The 25,048-nt window shown below is 40.1% G+C and overlaps 1 protein-coding gene across 1 annotated transcript in view; it reads right to left on the reverse strand.

The window, feature by feature from the left end:
- Positions 1–584: 584 nt before the first annotated feature.
- Positions 585–25,048, reverse strand: part of LARS1 (leucyl-tRNA synthetase 1) — a 67,665-nt gene continuing 43,201 nt past the window's right edge. Inside the window, 8 exon segments of the mRNA XM_042451364.1 lie at positions 585–979; positions 9,987–10,119; positions 12,157–12,252; positions 14,011–14,115; positions 20,262–20,372; positions 22,186–22,296; positions 22,383–22,523; positions 22,682–22,822. Coding sequence (XP_042307298.1) covers positions 774–979; positions 9,987–10,119; positions 12,157–12,252; positions 14,011–14,115; positions 20,262–20,372; positions 22,186–22,296; positions 22,383–22,523; positions 22,682–22,822 — 1,044 coding nt within the window. The 3' untranslated portion in view covers positions 585–773.

Consider the following 25,048-nt stretch of genomic DNA (forward strand, 5'->3'; position numbering starts at 1 on the left):
TTGCACAAAGTTTTAAGAAATGAAGCAACTTTTACACCACATCCTAATGAAATCTGCTGGGAAATGGCTCTCATTTCCTACTTAACCTGTCTATCCTTTTGCAGCAGGAAATCTTTGCCCCAACCACAGTGTATTTACAACCCTAGAAAAGTTACTTTCTTGGACTACAATTCCCAGAATCTTCCAGCCTACATGGTCAGTTTAGATGCTGGCATCCAAAAAGGTTAACTTTTTCAAGTTTCAACAGGAATACTTCATCAGGTGTTAAGAGATACTAGTCCATGAAGATGAACCTCTTGTTTTGCATTGCTCCTCCAGTTCCTCTGCCTCTTGGATCCTCATAATCATGACAGCTACTGAGAGGACTCACTTACTAGGACTACTTTTCTCAAGAGAGACTGGCAACCTGAAGTAGAGGAGCTCCAACATCTTTCAGATAGGATTGTTCCACAGTAAACTCTAGAAGCCTGGTATGATTTCAGTCTCTCATTTTGTTACTTTTTTTTAAAAAAAGTGTATAAAAATTCTCAGTTGTCTCATGATTTGAATTAGGCAGATTCTTATTTCCAAATAAAAGCCACAAGGATGGAAAATAGATTTATTATAACCACATTGGAAAATGTCATGAACTTGGTCTACATGCAAGTTAATGTTCCCTCCATTGACCCATCTACAGAAATTAAATTTGTCCAATATTTATCTTGAAAGCCACTGATGTTAGAAAACTCATGTTTTTAGGATTCATTACCAATTAAACCAATGTTGTGAAAAACCTAATTAACTATATAGACAAGTGTATCCCCAATATCAGTCGTCCGTCCATTCTCAGTGAGATGGACCCGTTTTTCTGCTAGGTCAATGTGGAAAACAGCTTGATCTAAAATGGGAGACTTTTCTGCATCTTCTTTTCCAAGTATGGGAACACGACGAGGGCCCAGGAGGGGGTCATCAAATCTCATTAGTTTCACTCTGGAAAGATCTGGAGGGAAAAGTCGACACTTGTAAGACATTTTTTTACTCAAGTATACTTAACACAGTAAGGCTGATGCAAGATACTTAGGAAAGTTGGATGGCTGAACAACACTAGCTAATGCTGACTGTATAGATTGCTTCAGCAGTCGCTTGAATGGTATTTATAAGTCGGTATTTAGGCCAGTTGCTTCAAAGCCTACAGAAGCCCTTAATAACTAAGATGTAATTAAAAGGTAAGATGGGGTCAAGGATATACAGCATGAATGTACTCAACAATGTGATATGCCACAGACGGAGGAGTGAACAAGGGAAGGGTGTAATGTATGAAGACCTCCAGTTCTGGAAATTTATTTATTTGTCTCGTAACTGCCACATTGTGGTATTTAAGTGCTGCTCCCAAAATAAGATGGAACTTGACCTAAACATTTCCCTGCCTCCAGCTGCACTGACAGCTTTGCCCATCTAAATTAGGTGTGAACAACTATTGGAGGCTAGTGGACTACACTGGCCTCCCAGGAAAGTTTAGAGGGCCATATTCACTTTACCCTGTCCCATAATTTTTTTTTATTGAATAAAAAATAATCAAATTTATTGTTCTCAAATGCCCTTTGGGGGGACATTTTTGCCATGCTTTTGCCAACATTTAGATGGACTTAAGGGTCCTTTTAATATGATAGTGATACTTACTACATAAATGTTGCTACTTTAACATGCCATGGTTTACAGAAACTTGAAACACAAAAATCCCCAGTGCAACAAGTCTCCTCCATATGAAGTAGTATTCATTTATTCACTAATTCATTCATTCAATTTGTAACCTGCCTTTCTCCCAGCACAGGATCCAAGGTAGCTTGGAGCATTAGAATTACATATTGTTTCCTAACAATTGTGTGCCCTGTGCATTGATTCTGACACAACAGGAGAAAGGAGTCCAAAAAAATAAATAGTTGGAGGTATTTCTTTCTTCAGCCTCAACTAAGCTTTCCTTCTAATAAATTCTTGCCTGCTAATAAGCAAAGTGAATGCTAGAATGCTAGTTAGTGTGTGGTATTCTGTTCTAAACGGTGACAATCAAGCTCCTTGAGCAACAGATTCTTCTGTATTTAAAAGTGGGATTTTACAAGTTTTTAAAATATTTCTGCACACTGTCCTTGTGTATCACTGCCAGTAGTGACAGTTCCAGGCAACATGTCATGCAATTCTCTTATTAACCCAATGGTAAATTAAAAATATCCGATTCCATGTGGATTTGTTTTTAATGATGCTTCAGGCTCTTTAAGTTTTGTACTACAGGCCAGAAAGCTTGCAACATTCAGGGTTTTTTAAAACTAAAAAGTAACTATTTTAGTTATTCTTGAAAAACAGGCAAATGAAGAGTTGTTGTTGCTGTTACTGTTGCTGTGTGCCTTCAAATTGTTTCTGATTTGTGGTGAGCCCAAGGTGAACCTGTCACAGGATTTGTTTTGTGGGAGTGGGTGAGCTGGCCTTTGCCTTCCTGTGAGATTGAGAGAGTGTGACTTGCCCAAGGCCATCAAGTGGGTTTCCATGGCTAAGCAGGGAATGGAACCAGAGTTCTAGTCCAATGTTCAGACCACTATGCTACGCTGGCTCAAGTGAAGAGCTACTTTTTTTAGAAATTCCAAATGTAACAGTAATAAGCCACTTTTTAAAACAAGTTACATTTTAAAAATAATGTTTTACATTCAGTTTGAATTAAAAGATGGAAAGCCTGATGGGGAGGGAAGCTAATCCATATCCAAACACATTACAAACCACAGGACCTCTCAAAATGAAACTGAAGATGGCTGGAAATCCATTTACAGGGGTGTAATGTTTTTAGAGGGATGGAGACATATTTTGAGGCTCTTCGGGTGGGTTTTCTTGGGACTTCAAAATTGGTCTGGGTCCACCTGTTTTAACTGATATTTCTATGGATCAATTAACGGGGGAAATACAACCAAAACAAACAAAGATATTTGGATAGCAATCTGAAAACTACTACCTAGTCATATTTTAAACAGTTTATTCATGATTACTAAACCTAAATACTAGAGAAGCCCAGATAACCGGAACATTTTGTCAGGACACTGAATGAGGCTGGCAAGGCAGGAAATTAAAACTGAGGAGAGAGGGGTTGGAGGCAACGATTTTAACATTTTAGAGTTTTAAGAATCCTGCCTGACACGGCTGGCATAAGAGACAGACCCATGAATCGTGGATTGTGTCTTCAACCTCACAGAGAATAGCAGTATCATGCATAATGAGGTGCTCCCTCTCACCACTTAGCAAGGTATATGATATAAAATAAACTACATAACCTTCAGAATGCCTCCTCTTCATTACTGAAATCTTACAGTATGTTCTGAGGAAGGGGAACCTTTGACACTCCAGATATGTTGGCATATAACTTCCATAATCACTGTTAGTGCTGGCTGGGGCTTCTGGAAGCTGAAATTCAAAAGTATCTGGAGAGCTGATGTGCACATGCTGGTATCTCTGTACCAAGTTTGGAAATTTCAGTTAGTTCAAAATATGACAGCCAGATTGGTTACTGGGACACCCAGGAGTTATCACATTACACCAATATTAAAATCACTCCACTGGCTGCCAGTTACGTTTCTGGGCAAGGTACAAAGTTTTGGTTATTACTTTTAAAGCCCTACATTGTTTGGGTCCAGGTTACCTACGGGATTGCCTTTTTCCACATAGTCTGTTCTGCCCCATACACTCAGGTCCTATGGTGGACATTTCTTCCAATAAGCCAAGACTAGGTTGACAACTGTCATCCAGAGGACGTTTGCTTCAGATGCCCCTAGACTGTGACTGTGACAGCCACTGTTGGACTGCAACTCGAGACCAGGGTTAGATTCCCAGCTCGGCCATGAAGCCCACTGGGTGACCTTGGGCAAGTCATGTGCTCTTAGTCTCAGGGCTAAACCCCCTCTGAATAAATTTTGGCAAGAAAACCCCATGATAGGATCACCATAAGTCGGAAATGACTTGAAGGAACACAACACACACACACACACCCTCTAGACTGTTCTAGTTCTTTTAAAGTGATATTATGTGTTTGAACTGATTTATGTGTTTTTAACTGATATTATACTTTGACAGATGTTATATGCGTTGTCTGGCCATATATTGTTGTTCCCTACCTTGATTTATGGGGAGAGGTGGGATTATTATTATTAGTAGTAGTAGTAGTAGTATGATTTCACACCCTTTTCACCACATGCAGCTTCTTCAGGGTTTTTTTTTTTTTTTTTTTTTTTGGATAACTGAAGTGTCTCATTCTCGTGCTATACAATGTCCCAGATGTATGGCAAACATGCAGATTAATATTATTCATTCCAGAAAAAATAAAGTACTGCAGCTAAAGGGATGCAGCCACTTTTAAGGAGATCTGGGAGGAGGTACCTCAAAACATATGGTGATTATTTCCCTTGAGGACTAAGGCACTAATTCACAATAAATTCCTCTCCATCTCTTCTCCAGCCAACCCGCTCTCTCTCATTTCTCTCTCTTGTTCTTTGCTTACCTTACTAATATTTAACATATAAAGGGGGAAAGGAGAAGCAGTAAGGCTCATGTAGCTTCCATGCTCTTGCAATGAAAAGGGAGGCTGCAGGAAGTTTTACACTGTCCTTTACATAAAACTAGAAAGGTTTTCAATAACAAAATAACAGTTTTTGCAGTTTTGCCTTATATACAACTGAGTTTTTTAAAGCTCCGTTCAAACAAATGTCTAGCAAGAAGTGAAAAGCAGAACTTTCGTAATGAGCCAGCTATTTTAACCTGTTTTAAGTTGCTGCTCTCCCACCACTAGCTTTTATCAGACAATCTTTTCAAGTGCCTGCCTAACAGTGACATCTTCTGGAAACAACAGTGTAAAAGAATTACTGATTTACTCTCAATTGCTTTTCATTCACTTCAAACAATCAGGTTGTGGATCTCTAGTAATTGCCTGCCTGAATCCGAAGTGTGTTTTATACTCTATTTTTGCTTTGCAAGACAAGTTATATATTTCCTTTCCTCAGCTCTTTTGTGAAAACACAGCTTTACACTGTAATATAAAAATTGTCTCTTTCCCTAAGATCAAAACACACAAGCTGTTAAAAGTGATGAGAAAAATATATTATCTTTCCCCACTTGGAAAGTTTGGACCAGGACATAATTTCCTCACTTGGCTCACAACTGCTGGAATCAGCAGAGCTACCAAGCAAACGGGAAATTACTTCTGCATTTTAAAGGGAATTCTGTCAACTCTGTTTAGCCCAGCAACCTACTATTCAGGCTTGATGCCTTCCCTACTTTAACCAGAAAAACAAAACAACAGCTGAATGAGGCCATTAGCAACTGACTAATAGTGGGAAACTCAGGATGCTCTAATTTGGAGATTTACTAAAAATCAGAAACAGAAGCTAAGATAGCTGTCTTCTTAGAGAGCAATTCACTCCTGTTTAGTGATCTGTTTTGCTAGGAGATCATATAAGTGTGTCGAGGGACCACAGGTAGTGCTTACCAATACCTCTTTTTCATTTCTACAGCTGGTAGCAGTAGTACTTAAGTTTTGCCCCGAGATTCCAGCTACTGCGCTATACAATACACTTGGGTTAACCCTGAGTTGCTCACATTCTACTATGCACATGTGTTATGTGCCTTCAATTTCTGTCATTTCTGACATGGTGACCCTAAGCCAAGCCTATCATGGGGTTTTCATGGCAAGATTTGTTCAAAAAAGATGTGCCATTACCTTCTCCTGAGGCTGACAGCATGATAAGAGCTGAGAATTGAACCCTCGTCTCCAGAGTCACAATCCACCACTCAAACCATGCTGGATCTCTTCCACCATGCACACAGCACTGCAGACTGAGACCAGCTCCTGCTCAGGTCTTGCAGACTTAGGGCCAAGGCATCCTTGATTGAGTCTATCCATCTGGAATAAGGTCTTCCTCTTTTCCTACAGCCTTCTAACATACCAAGCTTTATTATCTTTCTAGGGAGTCAAATAGCAAAAGGTTCCTGTACCTAGGATCAAACATTGATCAGAATGGGGACTGCAGTCAAGAAATCAGAAAACTAAGAATGGGAAGGGCAGATATGAAGGAACTAAACAAGATCCTAAAGAGCAATGATAAAAAAATGAACTCTAAAGTTAGAATCATCCAAGTCATTGTATTCTCCATCACCATGTATAGATGCGAAAAGCTGGACAGTGAAGAAAGCAGAGAAGAACAGTATCAATTCAGTTGAGATGTGGTGCTGGAGAAGAGTGCTGAGATACCATGGATGACCAAAAGGACAAACAAATGGGTCCAGATCAAGCCTGAAATCTCCTTGGAAGCCAAGATAATCAAATTGATGCTGTCGTCCTTTGGCCACATCATGAGAAGGCATGACTCATTAGAAAATACAATAATGCTGGGAAAGGTAGAGGAAAATGGAAAGAGGAGATGATTGAACACCAGATAGCAATAGCAATAGCAAGTACATTTCTATGGAGCCCTGGTGGCGCAGTGGTTAAATGCCTGTACTGCAGCCATTCACTCAAGACCACAAGGTTGCGAGTTCAAGACCAGCAAAAGGGCCCAAGCTTGACTCAGGCTTGCATCCTTCCGAGGTCGCTAAAATGAGTACCCAGACTGTTGGGGGCAAATTAGCTTACTTGCTAATTAGCTTACTTGCTGTTCACCGCTATGATCTTTGGAATAGCGGTATATAAATAAAACAAATTATTATTATTATTATTATTCCGCTTATCAGTGTGCTTAAGCACTCCATAAGCAGTCTACAATGTGTAAGCTAATTGCCCCCAACAAGCTGGGTACTCATTTTAGCAATCTTGAAAGGATGCCAGGCTGAGTCAACCCTGAGCCCCTGACTGGTACTGAACTCAAAACTTTGTGGTTTGTGAGTGAGTGGATGCAGTACAGGCATTTAATCACTGTGCCACCAGGGCTCTATGGGCATGGATTTGCAGGAACTAAGCAGAGCAGTGGAAGATAGGGAGTCTTGGAGATGTGTCAGCCATAGGGTCACCATGAGTTGGGATTGACTCGAAGCCAGTTAACAACATGTCCAAGTATACAAGTCTCAGTTTAGTAACCTTGGCTTTTAGAGAGAGTTGAAGCTTGATTTGCTCTTGGACCCATTTGTTTGTCTTTTTAACAGTGCCAGGATCAGGAGAAGTCTTCTCCATCACCACATTTCGAATGAGTTGATTTGCTTTGTATCAGCTTTCTTCATAGAAATGGAACTACAATAGCACAGACAATCCTAATTTAGTATTCTTTGGTATATCTTTATATCTTAGGATTCTGTCTAGTTCCCAAATTGAAATTCTCTTCCCCCTCCCCCACACACACATATAAACACAGAGAGAGAGAGAGAGAGAGAGAGAGAGAGAAATATGAGCAGGGGGTAAATATTTTAATTTAACATTTGGATCAGCAGAAATGGTCTAATATTCTGTGAGCAGATTCTTAGACACTGCAATGAACCTTTTCAATCTACATTTTGAACACAAAATCCACTCAATCTAAATGTAAGAATTAGGGAAAAATTATGGTGCAAAAAAACAATGGTGACAGAGCAATTCCCAAACTCTAGAAACCATTGAGATTCTTGTCTTAACACAGGCTTGGTAATATCTGCCCCTTTAAAGGCACAAAGTAGTTCTTACTACAATCTAAAATTACAAATTGAATTACAGCCTTTATTTATGGGAGGTAATCTGTTAAAGCTGACTTAACTTCCATATTGCAAGCCAGAAAAAGGTACTTTTCACAGCAGCTGAGGATATCAAATCAGGCTCTTGAGAAGGAAGTGTATCTCCTTTAATGCCTTTCTGCTGCAAGTCATTACTGCCTGGGAGCCCTAAGTGCTTGCAGAGAGACAGAGATAATACTTACTACTGCTAGCAGAATGAAGGCTGAAATTTAAGACTTGAAAAATAATGCAGTTCATGCATTAGAAAAGGTGTGGGTGGTGTGGGAGTGTAAGGCTCCTGGGAACTTGTAATGTATCAATGCATCTTTCACAGTTAAGTCACAGGATGAACCTTGATACAAGCTGGGAGGAACTAGCAGCAGCAGTGAGTCTTAGATGGGCTGTGTGTCAGAAATTAACCCCGTTGAATTCAGATTCCCTAAGGCAAACACAGTGCTGTTTGAGGTCCAGGGTTAGCTGATAGCTAGCTTGGCCCTGGATCTGGTTCCAACTCTGTCCTCCACAGATTCAGGAGTACTGCTGTATCAGTGCTCTAGACTGGTGGTACTCAACCTCTTGCCTTAAATTACCAGAATGCCTGAACATTGGCAATGCAAACATCTAGAAGACTAAAGAATTAAACCACAGCTCTGGGACATAATGGTGAGCATAGTGCCGGACAACCCTGCTTGCCCTATCATGAAACCTCTCTGGCTGCAAGACTAATATCCTGAGGTCAGTTTTGAATTAGAGGTAATTCTAATTTATAAATTAGTGTGAAATCAAGTCTCAACATTCACTAAAAGCCCAAACTTGGACATGTTATGTGATGACATGACTCACTGGAAAAATAATAAAGCTCAGTAAAGTAGAAAATAAAGTTAGAATAGAGGAAGACCATGTTACAAGTGGACAAATTCAATCAAAGAAGCCATGGCTATTCTAACTTGGGAAGTTCTTAGTAGGGCAATTGTTGACCAGGGCTCTTGGGCGTGTCTCAATCATAGGACTGCTGTTAATCAAAGCCAGCTTGATGCAATTAACAACAAAAACAAGATTCTAGTCGTAGGACAGTGTTAAGGTCAGGTCATGCCCCCAATGATGTCACTGGGATTAGACTGTGCTCAGAAAGAATACTATTCCTTTACCAATATATTCATAAATAATTAGTTGATGTCATTCTGAATCAACAGTTACCAGTAGTACCTGAAGAATATCACTTTATTTATTTATTTAAACAAAACAAAACTATAACTACATTCATAAATGAATAAGCAAATAAATAATAACTATTACTATCAGGTATCAGCTCAGTTGTCTTTCTGAGAAGTGAGTCCTCACTTTTGCTCCAGATTTTTAATAGCCCCTAAAGTCTAAAAAGGTGGAAATGTAAGCAGTGGCATCACCAATGACATTGCATCTGTGAATCTCAATTTAGAGTCATCCTGGTATTTAAGCTTTTTCCCAGCAGACTGGTAAAGCTAGTCTTACTTAAGCTCTTAAAATTATGTTTGCCACCTACTGTTTGTATTTCTTAAGTGCATATTGCCAAACATGTCAACCTCTTAGGGTACTACTAAGGCCTCAAGATATAAGCCAACATCCAGTGAGGCTGCCTGTTCCCTAGATCTCTCTCTTATGTGTGAGACCAGGCAACCCTTCCCCTACAAGGCATGTGAAATAGTCCTGGGAACTCTAAAATAGGTTGGCCTGTTACTTTTCCAACATGTATGTAAAAGTGTGGCTTCTATTAAAACAAGTGCTGTAAGTATACAATTAGGCTCTGCTGTAAGAAGAAACTTACAAGAAGTATTACCCCATGCAGGAGACACTATAATGGAAATGTATTTGAATAGCTTCTGATGAACCTTAGGTGGACACAGATTGTAAAATGTGTTGGGCAGCAGAAATGTAACAGACAAAAGATGTGCTTTCCTCTGCCTCCTTCTATAAATTATGGCGGGTTACAGACTGTCATTGAAAAAGGGGCGTCTCTTCCAGACGGCCACTGCCATATTGACGTAACGGACACTATGCGTCCGCACGTCGCGCCCTGGAAGTGACGCCGCGAGTGCGTGACTAGCGCTTCGCGGAGTCTCTTCTGGGGCCCAGGAAGGCTGCTGCGGCTCCCGGATGCTGAAAGCGGAGGCAGAGCCAGACCGCCACAATCCGGTGGTCTGTAACGTGCCCCCGAATCATTACAAGGAGACACTAAGTAAGCAATAACATGAAAATTTGACTATCAATACTAGCTAGACAAGCCATCTTGTAGAAATGCTAACCTCTAGACGACTGAAGTATTTTACCTTTGATTCCTCTGTCCATTTTCATCAAGCGCCTGATTATTGCATCTTTACCATCTCCTTGCCTGACTTCAATTTTTGTAGAGAAGTGGCCATTTGCTGGTTGAGGATTTACAAGACAGACAGACACACCAGGCTGTAAGGAAATAAAAAGGCAAAAGAAATTCAGCAAAATGTAAAAGAGTAACCAATATGACTGAACAAACAGAGAACTCACGTAGCTGTGTCTAAAGCTGGTTCAACAGCGGAATCCTGTGTCTCATTCTCCTACTTCAATTCTGGGAGCCTGTGTTTAGGTGGAAAAGGAAGGAAAGGCAGGAGGGAGGGGAAAGGAAAGAAGCTCTGTGTTGTGCATAAGCCTCAAACTGGATTCAGACCATGGCCATATGCCACGGATATCAAAGGCCCGGTCCAGATGGACAGGATAGGACGCCATTGTTACGTGCTGGACGCATAGCATCCGCATGTCGTGGCGCCATTATGACGTAGAGAGTGCACCATTGACGCACTGCAACATAATGGTGTCACAAAAACCACCCGCTTTTCATGGGTTCTATTTGGTCCGCGGGGAAGTCTCACAGTCTGGAGTCTGCGGTTTCCCCACAGACCAAAACTAGGCGCCAGGAGACCATCCTTTTTAGACAGTCTGTCCCGTGCCAAAGGTAGCAATTTGACTTGATTCCATTTGTACCAAGTGACACAGAGATGATGCTTATGCATTTAAACCATAATAAATGCATTCACTATTGAGTATATGTGTCTAATTTTTATTTTAAAATAACACTTTTTCTCTAAGAATGACATTCAAGGTGGCCTTCATATTTCACCTCTATTCATGTTGTGAGGAAGGTTAGAACAAACTGGTATGTGAAAACTTGTGGCCCTCCAGACGATGTTGGGCTGCAACTCCCACCAGCTCTCGCTAGCATAGTCACTGGTGAGGAATTAAATGAGTGTGATCCAACATCTGTAAAACCACAAATCAGAAGTTTCATCCCTTAGCTGCTAATAGAGAGTGTTTATTCTTCAATGTTAGTTTAATTATTATTATTATTATTAACCTTTATTGATAAAGTGCTGTAAATTTACACAGCGCTGTACATACAAACTTTTAGTTAGACAGTTCCCTGCCCTCAGGCTTACAATCTAAAAAGATATGACACAAAAGGAGAAGGAATGGTGGTGGGGAAGGGGATGAGGTCCAGGAGTTCTTCTCTACCTCCGAGGCCTGGAGGGAGGACTTGGCTTCTTAATGGATGGTCTAATCTCTCTCGGAGGCCTCTCTCCCCTCAAGATGGTGGCCGGAAGGAGGGCTTTTCTTCTTAGTAGGTGAGGCCTGTTGTTGCTGGCCTGCCTCTCTCCCCTTCAAGATGGTGGTCGGAAGGAGGGCTCTTTGTCTTTCAGGCGAGGCCTGTTGTTGCTGGCCTGCCTCTCTCCGCTTCAAGATGGTGGTCGGAAGGACGGCTTTTCTTCTTAGTAGCCAAGGCCTGTTGTTGCTGGCCTGCCTCTCTCCCCCTCAAATGTTTGTTTTGTCAATGTTTTTTTACTGTGGTGTTGTTAGTTTTGTATTCAATGTTTGTAAATTTTAAACTCAATAAAAAAAAATTAAAAAATAGAGAATGGTGAGCCCTGCATAAAGCTGTGCAAACTGTGTAAAAATTATAAAACCTTCACAATGCACAGATTCCTGCACAGAAAAGCCATGCAATTTTTATTCCATGTGTCTTCTGTGCAAAAAACAATATCTAGGAATCAGGGGCTCAAAAGTACATTAATTTCATCCTAATGAAGTCCTGAAAAGCAAAGAATCTCACCCTTTTCCTTTACAGGCTATCTCAACTGTTGAGACTGCCTTTTTCCCATCAGAAATGTGAATATTAATGAGTATTCTTTGTATCTCTAGCACATTCTGTTCTAAATGGCTGCAAATAGAAAAAGTTGAAGCGGCATTTTGAGAACCTGCTGCAAAAGGGGCAACATTTAATGCTTCTAACCATAGACTGCAGCAGGCTTAGCCTCCCAATCCCAGTAATACTCCTAAAATACTTTCTCTTGTTAAATGAACACCTTTCATGTTCTCATTCAGGGTATAATGAAGCAATGCACTTGGGGACCAAGTTTCAGTGAAGACAAAACAAGAAAAACAATGTTGAGAGGAAACATGTAAACTTACTTCTACTCTGAACGTGCAGAAAGGTTTTCCAGGACAACAGTCTTCTTTAATTTTTTCATCTCCTTCTGAAGCAAACTTCAATTCTATGTGTTCTAGCTATGGAGAAAAAGAGAAGAAATCTTCCCATAATGTTTGTAGTTCAGAATGAGTACCAGGACAGTTGGACAGAGGTATATCCAATCCATCTGTTTGGAGTAAATCTGTGACCATCCTTATTTTAGCATAGATTAAAGATACCACAGTGTGAAAGTGCTCAGGACAAGCCAAAATCCTTTTCATGTAACTCAAATATGTTTTAAGCCCTAGCCTGTAGATCTAACTTACAGCCAGACACTCTCCCGTTTCTTGTAAATGAAGTCTCTGAGCTAGAGTGCATTCCCTCCCCAAGACAAGGCCCACGGATGATGGATTCCTGAAGATTATATAATACAGATACAAACAAAGAAAATGAAAGGACACAGTTGTGATCTGTGCTAATAGTTATAAGAACAATATAAGCAGGTAACTTAAAAGGAAGGGTTTCTACTGGCATCCATTCCCAGCTGTTGGCCTTGAACTACCAAGCTAAAGCTAACCTATCTACCTAACCCTACTGAATACATATTAACCTTTGCTATGCCATTGGATAGTTGTTAATATTTTGCCATGATGCTAACAAGGACTCTAAAATCCATCTGCCGGGTAGCAAAAGTCAAACTCACCACTAAGGATAAGCTAATAATAAAAAGCACAGACCATCTGGTCGATGATACTGACTAGTCCAGTCCTGAATACTTCCAACATTCAGAGTCTCACAAAAGATTGGACCATCTGGCTCAGATATTGAAGGAGATGGCCAAGACATCTTTTTATTTCCTTTTACCAGAGTGGGGGGGGGAATGTTTACACAGCAATAAGGTTTTTGGATTTAAACCAGGTTTGGGGGTTTAAATCAAGATTTTTGCATTAATGTTTTAATGAAAAAAACTGAATCATGCTTATCATGTTAATACCACTAAGCATTATTTTATGTGTTAGAAAGCTTGATCAACCATATTTTAATGCTTTCTCACATTAATACTCGAAAGTTATTAATTTTTGATATGATTTAGATCTATCAATAAACACCCATTTTTAACTGCTGCTTATTCCTACTGAACCTGAATATATATAGACTATGCCTAATAAAACAAACTACTTTCACAGATCAATGAAAATAAGTCAATGTCAAGCATTTGACATATTATTTATATGAGTCTAGGAGTACCCCAGTATAGGACTAAATCAGAAAACTGAGTAGCAAAAACCAGTTCAAATGCTATGACCACTGGCTTAAATAATTGTTCTTTAAAAATGCTCTTTTAAAGGAAGTTGTTTGGTTGCATTAGTATTAACGGAAGGATTTGTTTCTGAGTGGCATTTCTTGCACTATAAACTAAAGTGATTAATAAAAAGTGGCTGACACTGCATGCTGATCTAACAATAATCAACTGCAAATAAACTGTTAAAAGTTAAAATGTTTAAATTTAAACAGTTATTGTTGTTCCAGTAAGATGGTTGGAAAATAGCAATAATAGCCAGACTTTTAAAAATATAAATAATAAAATAATATAAAATATTTTTAAAAACTTTAAAAATATGAACAGGAATTGTTTTGTGTGTGTGTGTGTGTTTTTAAAAGACATTTGGTTTAAACCAACCTGGGTTAAACCAGAAACCCTGCCACTCCCCATGCATAAACACTATTTGAAGGTAATCTTTGGACCGTACCAGTTAAATTTTTAAATATTTGTAAGGAAAAACCTAAACCAAGAAAAAATGCAAAGACTGAGGCAGCACTCTTTCAACATGCTTAATTTTTAATGAGATACTCACATCCAGAGAATTTGTCAAGTAGACTATGTTCTCCCTGAGGACAGTCCGCTCATCAAACTCAAGTTCCAAATCAAGAACACGTGGCCCTTTCTTTTCCAGATTTTCCTGTCATGCCAAAAGGAGGGAAATCATGTATTTTAAATTGGGTCATCACTGTAAAACCAAATAGCATAGCTGAGCACACCTGATGCAGAAAAGTTTTGAAAGACTTCACTGAGGATAGCAAATACAGTGGTACCCCGGGTTAAGAAATTAATTCGTTCCGCGGCGCCCTTCGTAACCCGAAATCTTTCGCAACCCGAAAAAGCCATAGGCGCTAGCGCTGGAAGCCGCGATTTCGTGCGAAAAAGCGCCGAAAAGCACCAAAAATTTTTTTCGTAAGCCGAAAAAAAAACCCGTAACCCGGAACAGTTTTTTCCTATGGAATTTTTTCGTATCCCGGAAATTTCGTAACGCGGTGCTTTCGTATCCCGGGGTACCACTGTAGGTCCCAGGTCCTTAGCAGAGCCAAACAGGAAAGACAATAAGCTTTAAACATCTGAACAGCTGTATTTCTTTAATCTCAGAGAGCTTGTTTAAAAAAAGATATAGAAGGATACTTTTATTCCTCCTTTACACCTAATGGCCACTAGGACTTAGCTTGAGGGCCATGCCACATGACGGTACATTTATCCATGGTACGTTCTATTGTCTTTGAAGACTGAGTGTATGACTAGAAGTTACTTGTGTAAAAAGATCATTAGGGGAAAAAACCATGCAATTTTTCAGCTGAGTGAGTATATAAGGACGCTCTCCCACTAATGTCCTGACTTTGGTTTGAGTGTCAGTCTTGGATTCCTGGACAACAGGGTTCAAATCCTAACCCAGCCATGGAAACCCACATGGGCACATGACTCTATCTCAGTCCCACAGGAAGGGAATAGCAAAAGCCCTCTAAACAAACCATGCCAAGAAAATCTGATAGTTTATATTAGGGCCCGTAAATTAGAAATGACTTGAAGGCATGCAGCAGCAGCAACAACAACAAAAACACTGTGGGCCACTGACAAACAGTACACCCATAAAACCTGTCTAGGGAGAAAGACATATGTATAGACCAAGAAATTGTCCTAAGAATGCTTTTCTGTAAGACATGGAATGGACAAAATCTAAAGACCCAAAGAAATCCAAAGAGGACACACACAATATTGTGGCCAATATTCAACTTATTTGGGAAAAGGTCCCTTTCAAGTTGTCTATTCCAGTTTCCAGAGGCTTGATAACAACACTGTAAAACAAATAGTGACATGAAGGATCTCTCCAGTCAATCAATATGGTTTTTCTTAAAGTGACCGACATGAGGATTTTCTGACCAGGCCAAGCAGGAGGGGGAACAGATACTGATATAGGTGCGTTACAGATCGCCCAAGAAGGGCGCTCTGGCGCCGCCTCCATTTCCGCCATCAGGAAGCCTCAGCTTCCAAATGGGGAGGCTTCCCGGCGGCGGAAAAAGAAGCCGCAAAAAGCGGCTTCTTTTCATGCCACGCTTGCGATGCATGAGTGCACAAATGGTGCACTCGTGACATCACAAGGCAAGGGTGACGTGCGGACGCTAAGCGTCTAGCACGTAAAAATGGCGGTGCCCGTGTGTATAGGTTGCCGCCATTTTTACACCCTTGTCACATGCTAGGGGTGAGGCCGGTATGGATGCTAGGTCATCGGCCAACCCTTAGCACATGACGAGGGCGGCGCAAAGGCCTGTCTAGAACGGGCCATAGATTCCCAAACTGAAATGGCACACTGCTCTTTTATTAACCTGTTTATTGTTTCATCTTATCATCCAAGTCTCTGCCAAAAATGGTGCTTCAGGCACTTAACCATAGAAAAACACAACTGAAGAACAAAGTCTTGTTTAAGATATGAGCTTAAAAAGCAATCAGTCCAATACACGTTAATGAAACACACATCCAGTGCCCAAGCAGTTAAAGCCTGTTCAGCAGCAGCTGAAACTGCAGTCCTAAGGTGTTGCTGAATTAAATCTGTTTGTGGCACCTCCAGTTGCAAAGCTTATCTTTCCTAGTCTGAATAGGTTGTTTCCTATTTAATTTTTATGTATCAAGAAACTCACTCAGACCCAAGAGCAGAAACCACATGCTTTATGTGTTCCCTCTATCATAATGCAATACATTTTAGAAACTGGGCCATTTACTTAACTTTCTCTGACCCAACAGGATTAAGGACTACGAACAGTTTGATGAATTAAAATTGCTAGGCAATGTGTTCTGCAGCTCTGGGTACTGGCCCAAGAAATTAGTTCTGAACACTCCTCTGGATTGTTATGCTACTGCTTCCTTCTACCATTTCTCAGTGCATATACAGTGACTGCCTGATGGGCTGTTTGTGCCTACGCAAGAGGATGGGGAATAACACAGTGTGCCCAAGGCAAATGAAACGGAAAGTTTTACATGTGCTCAGTTTAAAGCAGGGATGGGCAACTGCCATGGGTTGGAGGAGGGGTTCATTTGCTCTCCATTGAAGCTTGAGAAGGTTGCATGCCTGATTTTTTAAAAAAAATTATTCCAAAGAACTCTGCCCTGAATAGTCCACCACACCCCTAGAGGCATAGGATGCAATTTCGCCATCCCTTGGGGAGCCTCGTGCCAGTTTTTTAGTCCAGTTCAGGCCTTTTTTAAACAGGACATCAACAAGAAGTTTCAAAAAGGCCTCTTGTGCCTTCAAGTTATTTATGATTTATGGCACCCCTAAAGTGAACCTATCACTGGGTTTTCTTGGAAAGAGGGCTTGCCTTGCCTTTGCCTACCTCTGAGGATGAAAGTGAGTGACTTGCCCAAGTTCATCCAGTGGGTTTCCATGACCTAGCAGGCATTTGAACCATGGCCTCCAGAATCATTGTTCAATGCTCAAACCATTACACAATGCTGCCACTCTCTCCTGTGCTTAAAATGGTCTGGAGGACACTAAAATGTAGCAAAATTTCCCCTCCCCAATTTTTGGCATAAAAACAAATTATGACTGGGACCACATATGGATGATGAACCACACTTTTCCCACCCTGATCTAGAAAGGTAATCCAAAATAGGGGGTCTGAAAATTGCTGGAGTCCAGTTCCTAACACATCAAGTGAGCAGAATGTTATATCAGCTATCACCAGAATATTGTTGTGGTCTGAGCATTGGACAATGACTCTGGAGAACAGGATTCAAGTCCCTGCTCGGCCATGGAGGAGGATAATTTTAGGCACGTCATACTCTCTCAGCCTCAGAGGAAGGCAAAGGGAAACCCTCTCTGAACAAGTCTTGCCAAGAAAACCCCATGATAGGGATCATCATAAATTGGAAATGACTTGAAGGCACACAACAACAAATCACCAGTGTGTTTGGCAGGATATGTGAGTGGTGGAGGTAGTCAGCCCACAATTTAGATGAACTGTAACAGTATTTCAAAATTCAGTATCTTTGGCTTAAGGAAAGCAAATAGTGATGTTAAGATTAAGTAACAGCTGTCTTACTCTTCTGTGTTTCTGCTTAGGTTTTATGCTTCAGCAGAAAAGGACAGTTCTCAGTGCTGAACCAGGGAAAGATGGCATGTCTGAGATGTATATAGCCTGACAGGACTAACTGCTCCCTAAGCAAAACAAAATAATGAATGATGCTCTTTCCTATCTACTCTTTTCAGAAGTTCACAGCACAGTCCTCTCTAAGCAGGGATGAGCGACTCTGACATGCCCCCCGCCTGATGTTTGTGTGTGTGTTTTTCCTGAAAATCTAACAGTCACTGGAAATTGATTTCCAGGTTTCTTTTCTTTCTGACTTTAGAAGAGGATCAGAACTCCAGAATCTCCTCATTTGACCAAAAAACTATATAACTTTTCTTCCCTGGCAGTGGCAATTGGAGGTGGCTCAAGAGCTGCAAAAATGTGTAGCCCACCTTACTTTACAGAAACATTTGATTAATCCCAGTTTTACATATTTTGCACTTCTTAACTATAACTAGCCTTGACCCTTTATCCCAGCGACTGTGAAAAGGTCTTGTTTCTGATTCCATCTGCCATTGCTTTGGCCTCTGACTGCTGGGCTTAATCCCTTCCCCACTGCCATCCCCTTTTCCTTGTGTTTCTCATCTTTTTCCAGTTTTAAGCCTGAGGACATGGAATTGTCAATTTAACAATTGCAAGCTGCTCTGGGAGGCTTTTTGGCTGAAAATGGGGGCATAAATGCTTTAAATAAATTAATTAAATAAAAATAACCTAACATTCAAGTTAACCTATCTTGTGAAGCATCTTCTCACTGGGTCTACAATCTACTTCCATGACCCAGTGACACTCACATTATGCAAATGTTACTATAGAAAAGCAGTTCTGAATATATTAACTATAATCTTCCAACATTCCTAATATACTCTAGCTAATTCATACTGCAGCAATATTTTGTCACTCAGCTTTTGAAAAGTAAAACCAAAGAAAGGCAGAAGTAACACAATCATTTCTTCCAGTTATAAAACATCTTGTTCCATCAATGTAATCTCTCTCTCTCTCAGGACAGAAATGGCTTCAGTGTTCTAATTTCAAGTTATAGACAAGAACAAGAATCTCTATGCTATAACAATAAGGGTAGGGAGATCATTCACACTGATAACAGTGAAGTGAGTTTTTCAGTCCAAGTAACCAGGTTAAATAAAACGAGATCACATCAATGTAATTTCCTATCTTGATTTGACTTTCTGAGGGGCCTTGCTTAGAATCTGCATGACTGATTGAAAGGTTGGAAATATTACAGTTGGCCAACCACATTTGCAGCTTTGACTTTTGCAGATTTGATTATTTGTGGTTTTGATTAATATGTTCTCTCTAGGAATCCAGTGCAACTCTGCCAGAAGTTGAATATAATATGCTGTGATGGAGAATCTAGAAGTTCCTAGAAAAAACACTTTGCTAGGCATTTTTAGGGCCTCCACAGAATAATAGAATCATAGAGCTGGAAGAGACCGCAAGGGCCATCCAGTCCAACCCCCTGCCATGCAAGAAATTTAAATCAAAGCATCCCCGACAGATGGCCATCCAGCCTCTGTTTAAAGATCTCTAAGGAAGGAGACTCCACTACACTCCGAGGGAGTGTGTTCCACTGTCGAACAGCCCTGACTGTCGGGAAGTTCTTCCTAACGTTGAGGTAGAATCTCTTTTCCTGTAGCTTGCATCCATTGCTCCTAGTCTCTGATGCAGCAGAAAACAAGTGAGCTTCCTCCTCAATATGACATCCCTTCAAGTATTTAAACAGAGCTATCATATCACCCCTTAACCTTCTCTTCTCCAGACTAAACATCCCCAGCTCCGTCATTCCTCATAGGACATGGTTTCCCTTAGTCGTTCCTCATAGGACATGGTTTCCAGACCCTTCACCATTTTAGTTGTCCTCCTTTGGACACACTCCAGCATAATTCTATGATCAAACTTCTGTCAAATGTTGACCATACAGCTGCACTGGAGGACCTGGAGATTCCTAGAGAGGATAGTGGGGGGGGGGGTTATTTGCGGTTTTTCCACATTCATGGGGGTTCTTCACCCCTAACCCCAGCGAATGTGGAGGGACCACTGTACTTGTTTTTCCACCAACTACTATGGCCACTGGTCGAGCTGACCAGGCTTTTCTGGGTGTTATAGCCTAATTTTACACATTCTACACTGACAACTTCAAACTTCAATCAGTATTACTTACTCCAGGCCAGTTAACACCTGAGTTTAAAGCAAACTTCTATTAGGAATACATGAGTAGACAGTCAACTAAGAAATGCCTAAAAAAAGGACAATAATGACAATTTAATTGAGGACACTAACCTACTGTCAGAAAACATTTATTATGTTTTTAAAAGCAGAAAGAATTACATAAATCCTTCTGCATGGCTAGTTACAGACATGCTTGCAATCAATGAAAATATCCTTATGAACATTTACCCACAGCTATCAAAATAATCATAAAACATCTGAACTGTAGCCATTCAAAACTCACCTTCAAAGGCCTCCTGGGTTCTACAATTATCATACTTCAAACTCCCTCCAGCTTTGAAGACATTTCATACAGTGAGGTTCTCTTTCAATTTTCTGTGTTATATGAACTGAAACATTCATATAATTTCTTGGCAAGTGGGGGGGGTCTTTTAATTTATTCAAATCAAGCCTATTATTAGGACTGCTATAGGTTTCCCCATAGATCAGTAAGAAATAATTAAAAAAAAAAAAAAGGAATGGAAAGGCTGACCTTAATCATAGCAACAAAGGGCATAACCCTTTTCATGTATTTCTTCAGTTCTGGCAAGGAATTGAGCTCACTGGCAATTATTTTGTTGTCTGGTAGATTCCCTCCACTGGTCTATAACAGAAGACACAAAAATTTAAATTCTATCATTACATGACAGCTGTAATTTAAGAAGTTAGCATTTTATCTTGTCACATGATGACCAATTTGGTTTTGTAATCGTCTGACTTAAATTTACCATCCTTATACATAAAGATATACATTTACATTAAATCCTATTTTTCCCTCCAGAATTCTTTGAATTCTAGTTCTCTGTAAACACTGTTTTTAGAAAGTTTGCCTTAATGAATTGGGGGGGAGAGGGGGAATCACACAGCATCAAATTTTATTTTGTAAATCCCATCTTTTTGTATGTGGCTATCCTGTAAATAAGATGTCCTATCCTAAATTGTTTCAAAACACCAGTTCATTCAGGCCTTCACAGACAGAATGCCATCGGTCAAACTGAATACAGCTCAACAACTAAATATCTTGGATCACAAGGGACTCAATAAGACTCCTGCTCTTGCTGGCTGCCAGGAACTACAAGAGAAGGGAGGAAGCAGGTTTATCTAACACAAAAAACAGACCATAAATTTCCTTGCCATCTCAGCAACACTGGATCCATTTCCCCCTCTCTTCTTACATGCCAGATACATAGAACTGGGGAGGAGAGATACCACAGCACTAGTGTGTGTAGAACTCAACCTCACTTCAAATGTAAAAATACAAAAGGGGGAACCATGCATGGTACCCTGCACAATGTGGAAGAAGGGTGGTTTTAAACATTAAAAAGAAAAAGAAAGAATGGTACTACAGTACATTTTGGATGGTACTACAGGCTCAACTTGGCAAGAGTTTCACATTCTTTCTGGGGCTTTATCTACCACTACCCAGTAATGTTTATTGGCTCTTCCTGGTCTTTATGTTCACATTTTCATAAAACTTCCCTTGACAGGAGTCCCAGAGGAAATGGAAAGCTACTGCTCATTCAGTTAGTAAAATTCATATTTTCTCTCTCTCCAATTTGAACTGATGGCAATGAGCACCAAGTTACAAAGACAAGATAGTTTCCAATTAAAAGGAAATTAATTTAACTGCACTGCTACAGTTGGAAAATACACAGTGAGTCCACAAATCAAGTTAGATACTTAGCTGTTCCAGTTGAGCAGCTCTATTATTCCTGTGCCACAACAGTTAAAGGATAAGTTCCAGCAGCTCAAGAATTCAGGGGACGCCTTCTTTTAAAGCCAGATTTCTTTACATTGTGTTAGTTGTAAGACAGAAGAATGGATTTGTGCACCAGTACATTTCCTACCTAAGCCAAAGAATTATCATACTCAAAGACAAGAGTGAAGCATTAAGGCTCCTTGCCTAATAAGGCAAGCTGCTCTAGCCTGGCAAAAGCCAGCAATCCTGCAGCACAATTGCTATTGAAGTAAACAGCTTACTAAACTCTGCATGAGCAAAAGATTAATAATAAACTACAGCCACATTCCATTTCCAAATTGTCACTAGAAATGAAATCATGCAGGAAACTTGATAATGCACAATGCAATACCTGCACAATCTTATTAAAGAAAAGGAAAAACATATTTCTCCACTTGGATTCAATGAACCTGATGCCAAGTTAGTTTTATTTCTGATGTGGGGGTGGTCATAGCAAGGGGTGTTAGAGAGCAGGCAATTACAGAGAGAATAATAAAAGAAAATAGGATGGTGAGAGACAACTGATATTTTTGCTTTTTCTTACCTGCTTTATCGATTTGATGTTTTAATATAGTTCCTGTTTGGATGTGAACCTCTTTACAGATCATTTGATGGAAGGGCAAGCTATACATATTTTGAAACAAATAGCCAATGGAGGAATTGCAGGTAGAGTAATCACCTGATAATGTTTGCGCAGAACAGAGAGTGTTGTGTGCTGCCACGGTGGGTAGTTCTTGGCCACATAAATGGTACAATGGGATGGCTTCTGAGGTACTTCTTTGTTGCTTTTCTAGAAAACATTAAATTTACATACATTTTGCAGAATGCATCAATGTTTTTAAAATGCAGTACAGGGATAGGGTAATAGGCACCAACCTTTCCTTTAGCTGGTGCCATGTAGCTCTTGAGTCGCAAACGGAGATCATGGGCTGCCTCTGTGAGGTACTGAGATGAGCGGATCAATACTTCATCCACAGGGCCAGGCACAGGCCACAAAGCTTTCATGATGGAGCCAGTCTTTACATTTGAGTTGACAACAAAACATTGAGATTAAAAGAGGTAGGGGAGAAAACTGCTCTGAAACACCAATTCCCTCCCCAGATCTCTACAATATGCCAGCCCTCCATCTAGAAATGCATAGGCATTGCACTAGCGACACAAATACACAACAGTACCTTGCCTAACAATGCCCAAACATGTTCACACACATGAGGGCAGACTGGAGCTAGCAGGAGTGTCTGAGATTCAATAAACTGGAGCACCAAGTCCCTGTGCATTCCTTCTATCGCCAGCTCACGGTACTTGTCTTTTGCTGCCTGAAAAGAGAGCCAACCCAAGTACTGTTAAGGCATTCGAGCTGTCATGGAAAAGCACTGCTGAAATACAATTTCCTTGTGTTAATCCAATCTTAAAACATAAACCATTTATAATCCTGTAACAGATTATTAAAAAGGCCATATTTTATTTATCTATTTATTTTAAAAACACACAGCTGGAATCTGTATCAAATGAAATTCTACCAGCTGGACATTATATAGCTTTACATTATTATGGCTTTTAAAAGAGACATCTATCGGTACAGACATAAAAGTCAAGGATAACTGTAACTGTATATTAGGCACTATCATTCTGAATGGCCCACATAAAAGGCTGCCATTAAGTAGAAAGGTGGGGGGAGGCAATAAATATGATCTATTATTATGCACACAGCTCAGCCAGTGGAACCACAGTCCTGAAAGTCAGCTGGGTAACACAGCCAGAGCAATTCATTCCTTAAGCAAAACCATATGCTACTGCAGGTACTTTGGAGAGCGCCTGACACCATATGGACTACTGACCAAAGTATTCTGATTCTTTAATGGCAAGAGGAATATTGTCCGATCCATTCATCTTGGAGGAAAGATTGATTTGTTAAAGGGGGAAGGGGGGTGAGCAGGTAAATGAAACAATCCTTTGGCTTTTCCTCTTTGCTGACTGCTGAGCCTCCAACTGCAACAATGGAAGTTGTGTCTTATGGAAAGAAAATGCCCAGCACAGATTACTGACAGCAGACATATTCCATACATTCATACCTTCCCATTTAGCACCACATCAAATATGGCCATCACAATATAGAGAAAGCAGAGAAGCCATTACAGGATGGGCTGTAGTTTAATAGAAATTATGAGTAAGACCCTAGGCTCAAGTGCTGGCAGTTCCCATTAAAGGATCTTAAATAGCAGGAGAAAGTAAAGCCATTCTTCATTTGACATGGCATAATCTTAAATAGCAAGAGAAAGTAAAGCCATAAGAGATGGATAACTCTAGCATATCAGAAGGCAAATGCTCAGCACCAGGAATCTTCAAGAGCTGCAATCACTATCACAGAATCATAGAGCTGGAAGAAACCTCAAGGGCCATCCAGTCCAATCCCTTGCTATGCAGGAATACACAAAGCACTCCCAATAGATGGCCTTTCATCCTCTGTTTCAAAACCTCCAAAGGAAACTCCACCACACTCCAAGGCAGCATACGCCACTGTCAAACAGCTCTTGCCATTAGAAAGTTCTTCCTAATGTGGTGGAAACTCTTTTCCTGTAGTTTGAATCCATTGTTCCGTGTCCTATTCTCTGGAGCAGCAGAAAACAAGCTTGCTCCAGCCACAATATGACATCCCTTCCAATATTTAAACATGGCTATCATGTCAACCTTCTAAACATGCCCCGTTCCCTAAGCCACTCATCATAGGGCATGGTTTCCAGATGAGGTCTGATCAAAGCAGAATAGAGTGGTACTATTACTTCCCTCCATCTAGACACTATATTCCTATTGATGCAGCTTAGTATTGCACGCTAAACCAAAATGCTAAAACAAATGCTTGTCATTGGACCTAAAGCCACTTCCTGTATTGATTTTTTTTTTTTTTGAAAACTTTAAATAGCGTGTGGTGGAAATTCCTTGTTGAAATAAAAAGCAATAGAAACATGGAGTCGCTTTGGTTAAAGAAAAATAGGTTTTTAAAATAGAGACTTGGAGTTTAGAAAAAATTAGAGCAAAGGAGTAAAAAGAGCATCATGACCCATAAGAAGCTGGCACCAACAGAATTAGACATAATATTCACAATTTAAGATAAGGATACATTGTTGATGTTCAGAAGCAAGGTTAGGAGGAAAGCTACTAAATTCCTAGAGGGGGTAAGGAGTGATGATGCAGTTTTAATATATGCATGTATTTCTGTTCTGATTATAAGAATTCTGTATGTTTAAATTGTAATTAGCCAATCAGGTGTATTGAAGAAGCTTCTTTGTCTTCAATAATATAAAAAGAGCCATTTTGTCTTGTTCGGGATCTCAGCTTTTTGGAACTTGAATTCCACTGAGTTCAATGTTTTCCCTTTGTCGACAATTGGAAATAAACTTATGGATTTTAAATTTACTAGGTCCTCTTGCCAATTCTTTGCTCTGTCAGTCCTAGAATTTTAAGTTTCCTGAAATTTCTGTTACAGCGTGGTAAATGAATTGCCAGTGTTGGAGCCTCACAGGTTATCTGACGCAGTCAAAGGT

Source organism: Sceloporus undulatus, chromosome 2 (genome assembly GCF_019175285.1).
Source record: "Sceloporus undulatus isolate JIND9_A2432 ecotype Alabama chromosome 2, SceUnd_v1.1, whole genome shotgun sequence".
Taxonomy (NCBI): Eukaryota; Metazoa; Chordata; class Lepidosauria; order Squamata; family Phrynosomatidae; genus Sceloporus; species Sceloporus undulatus.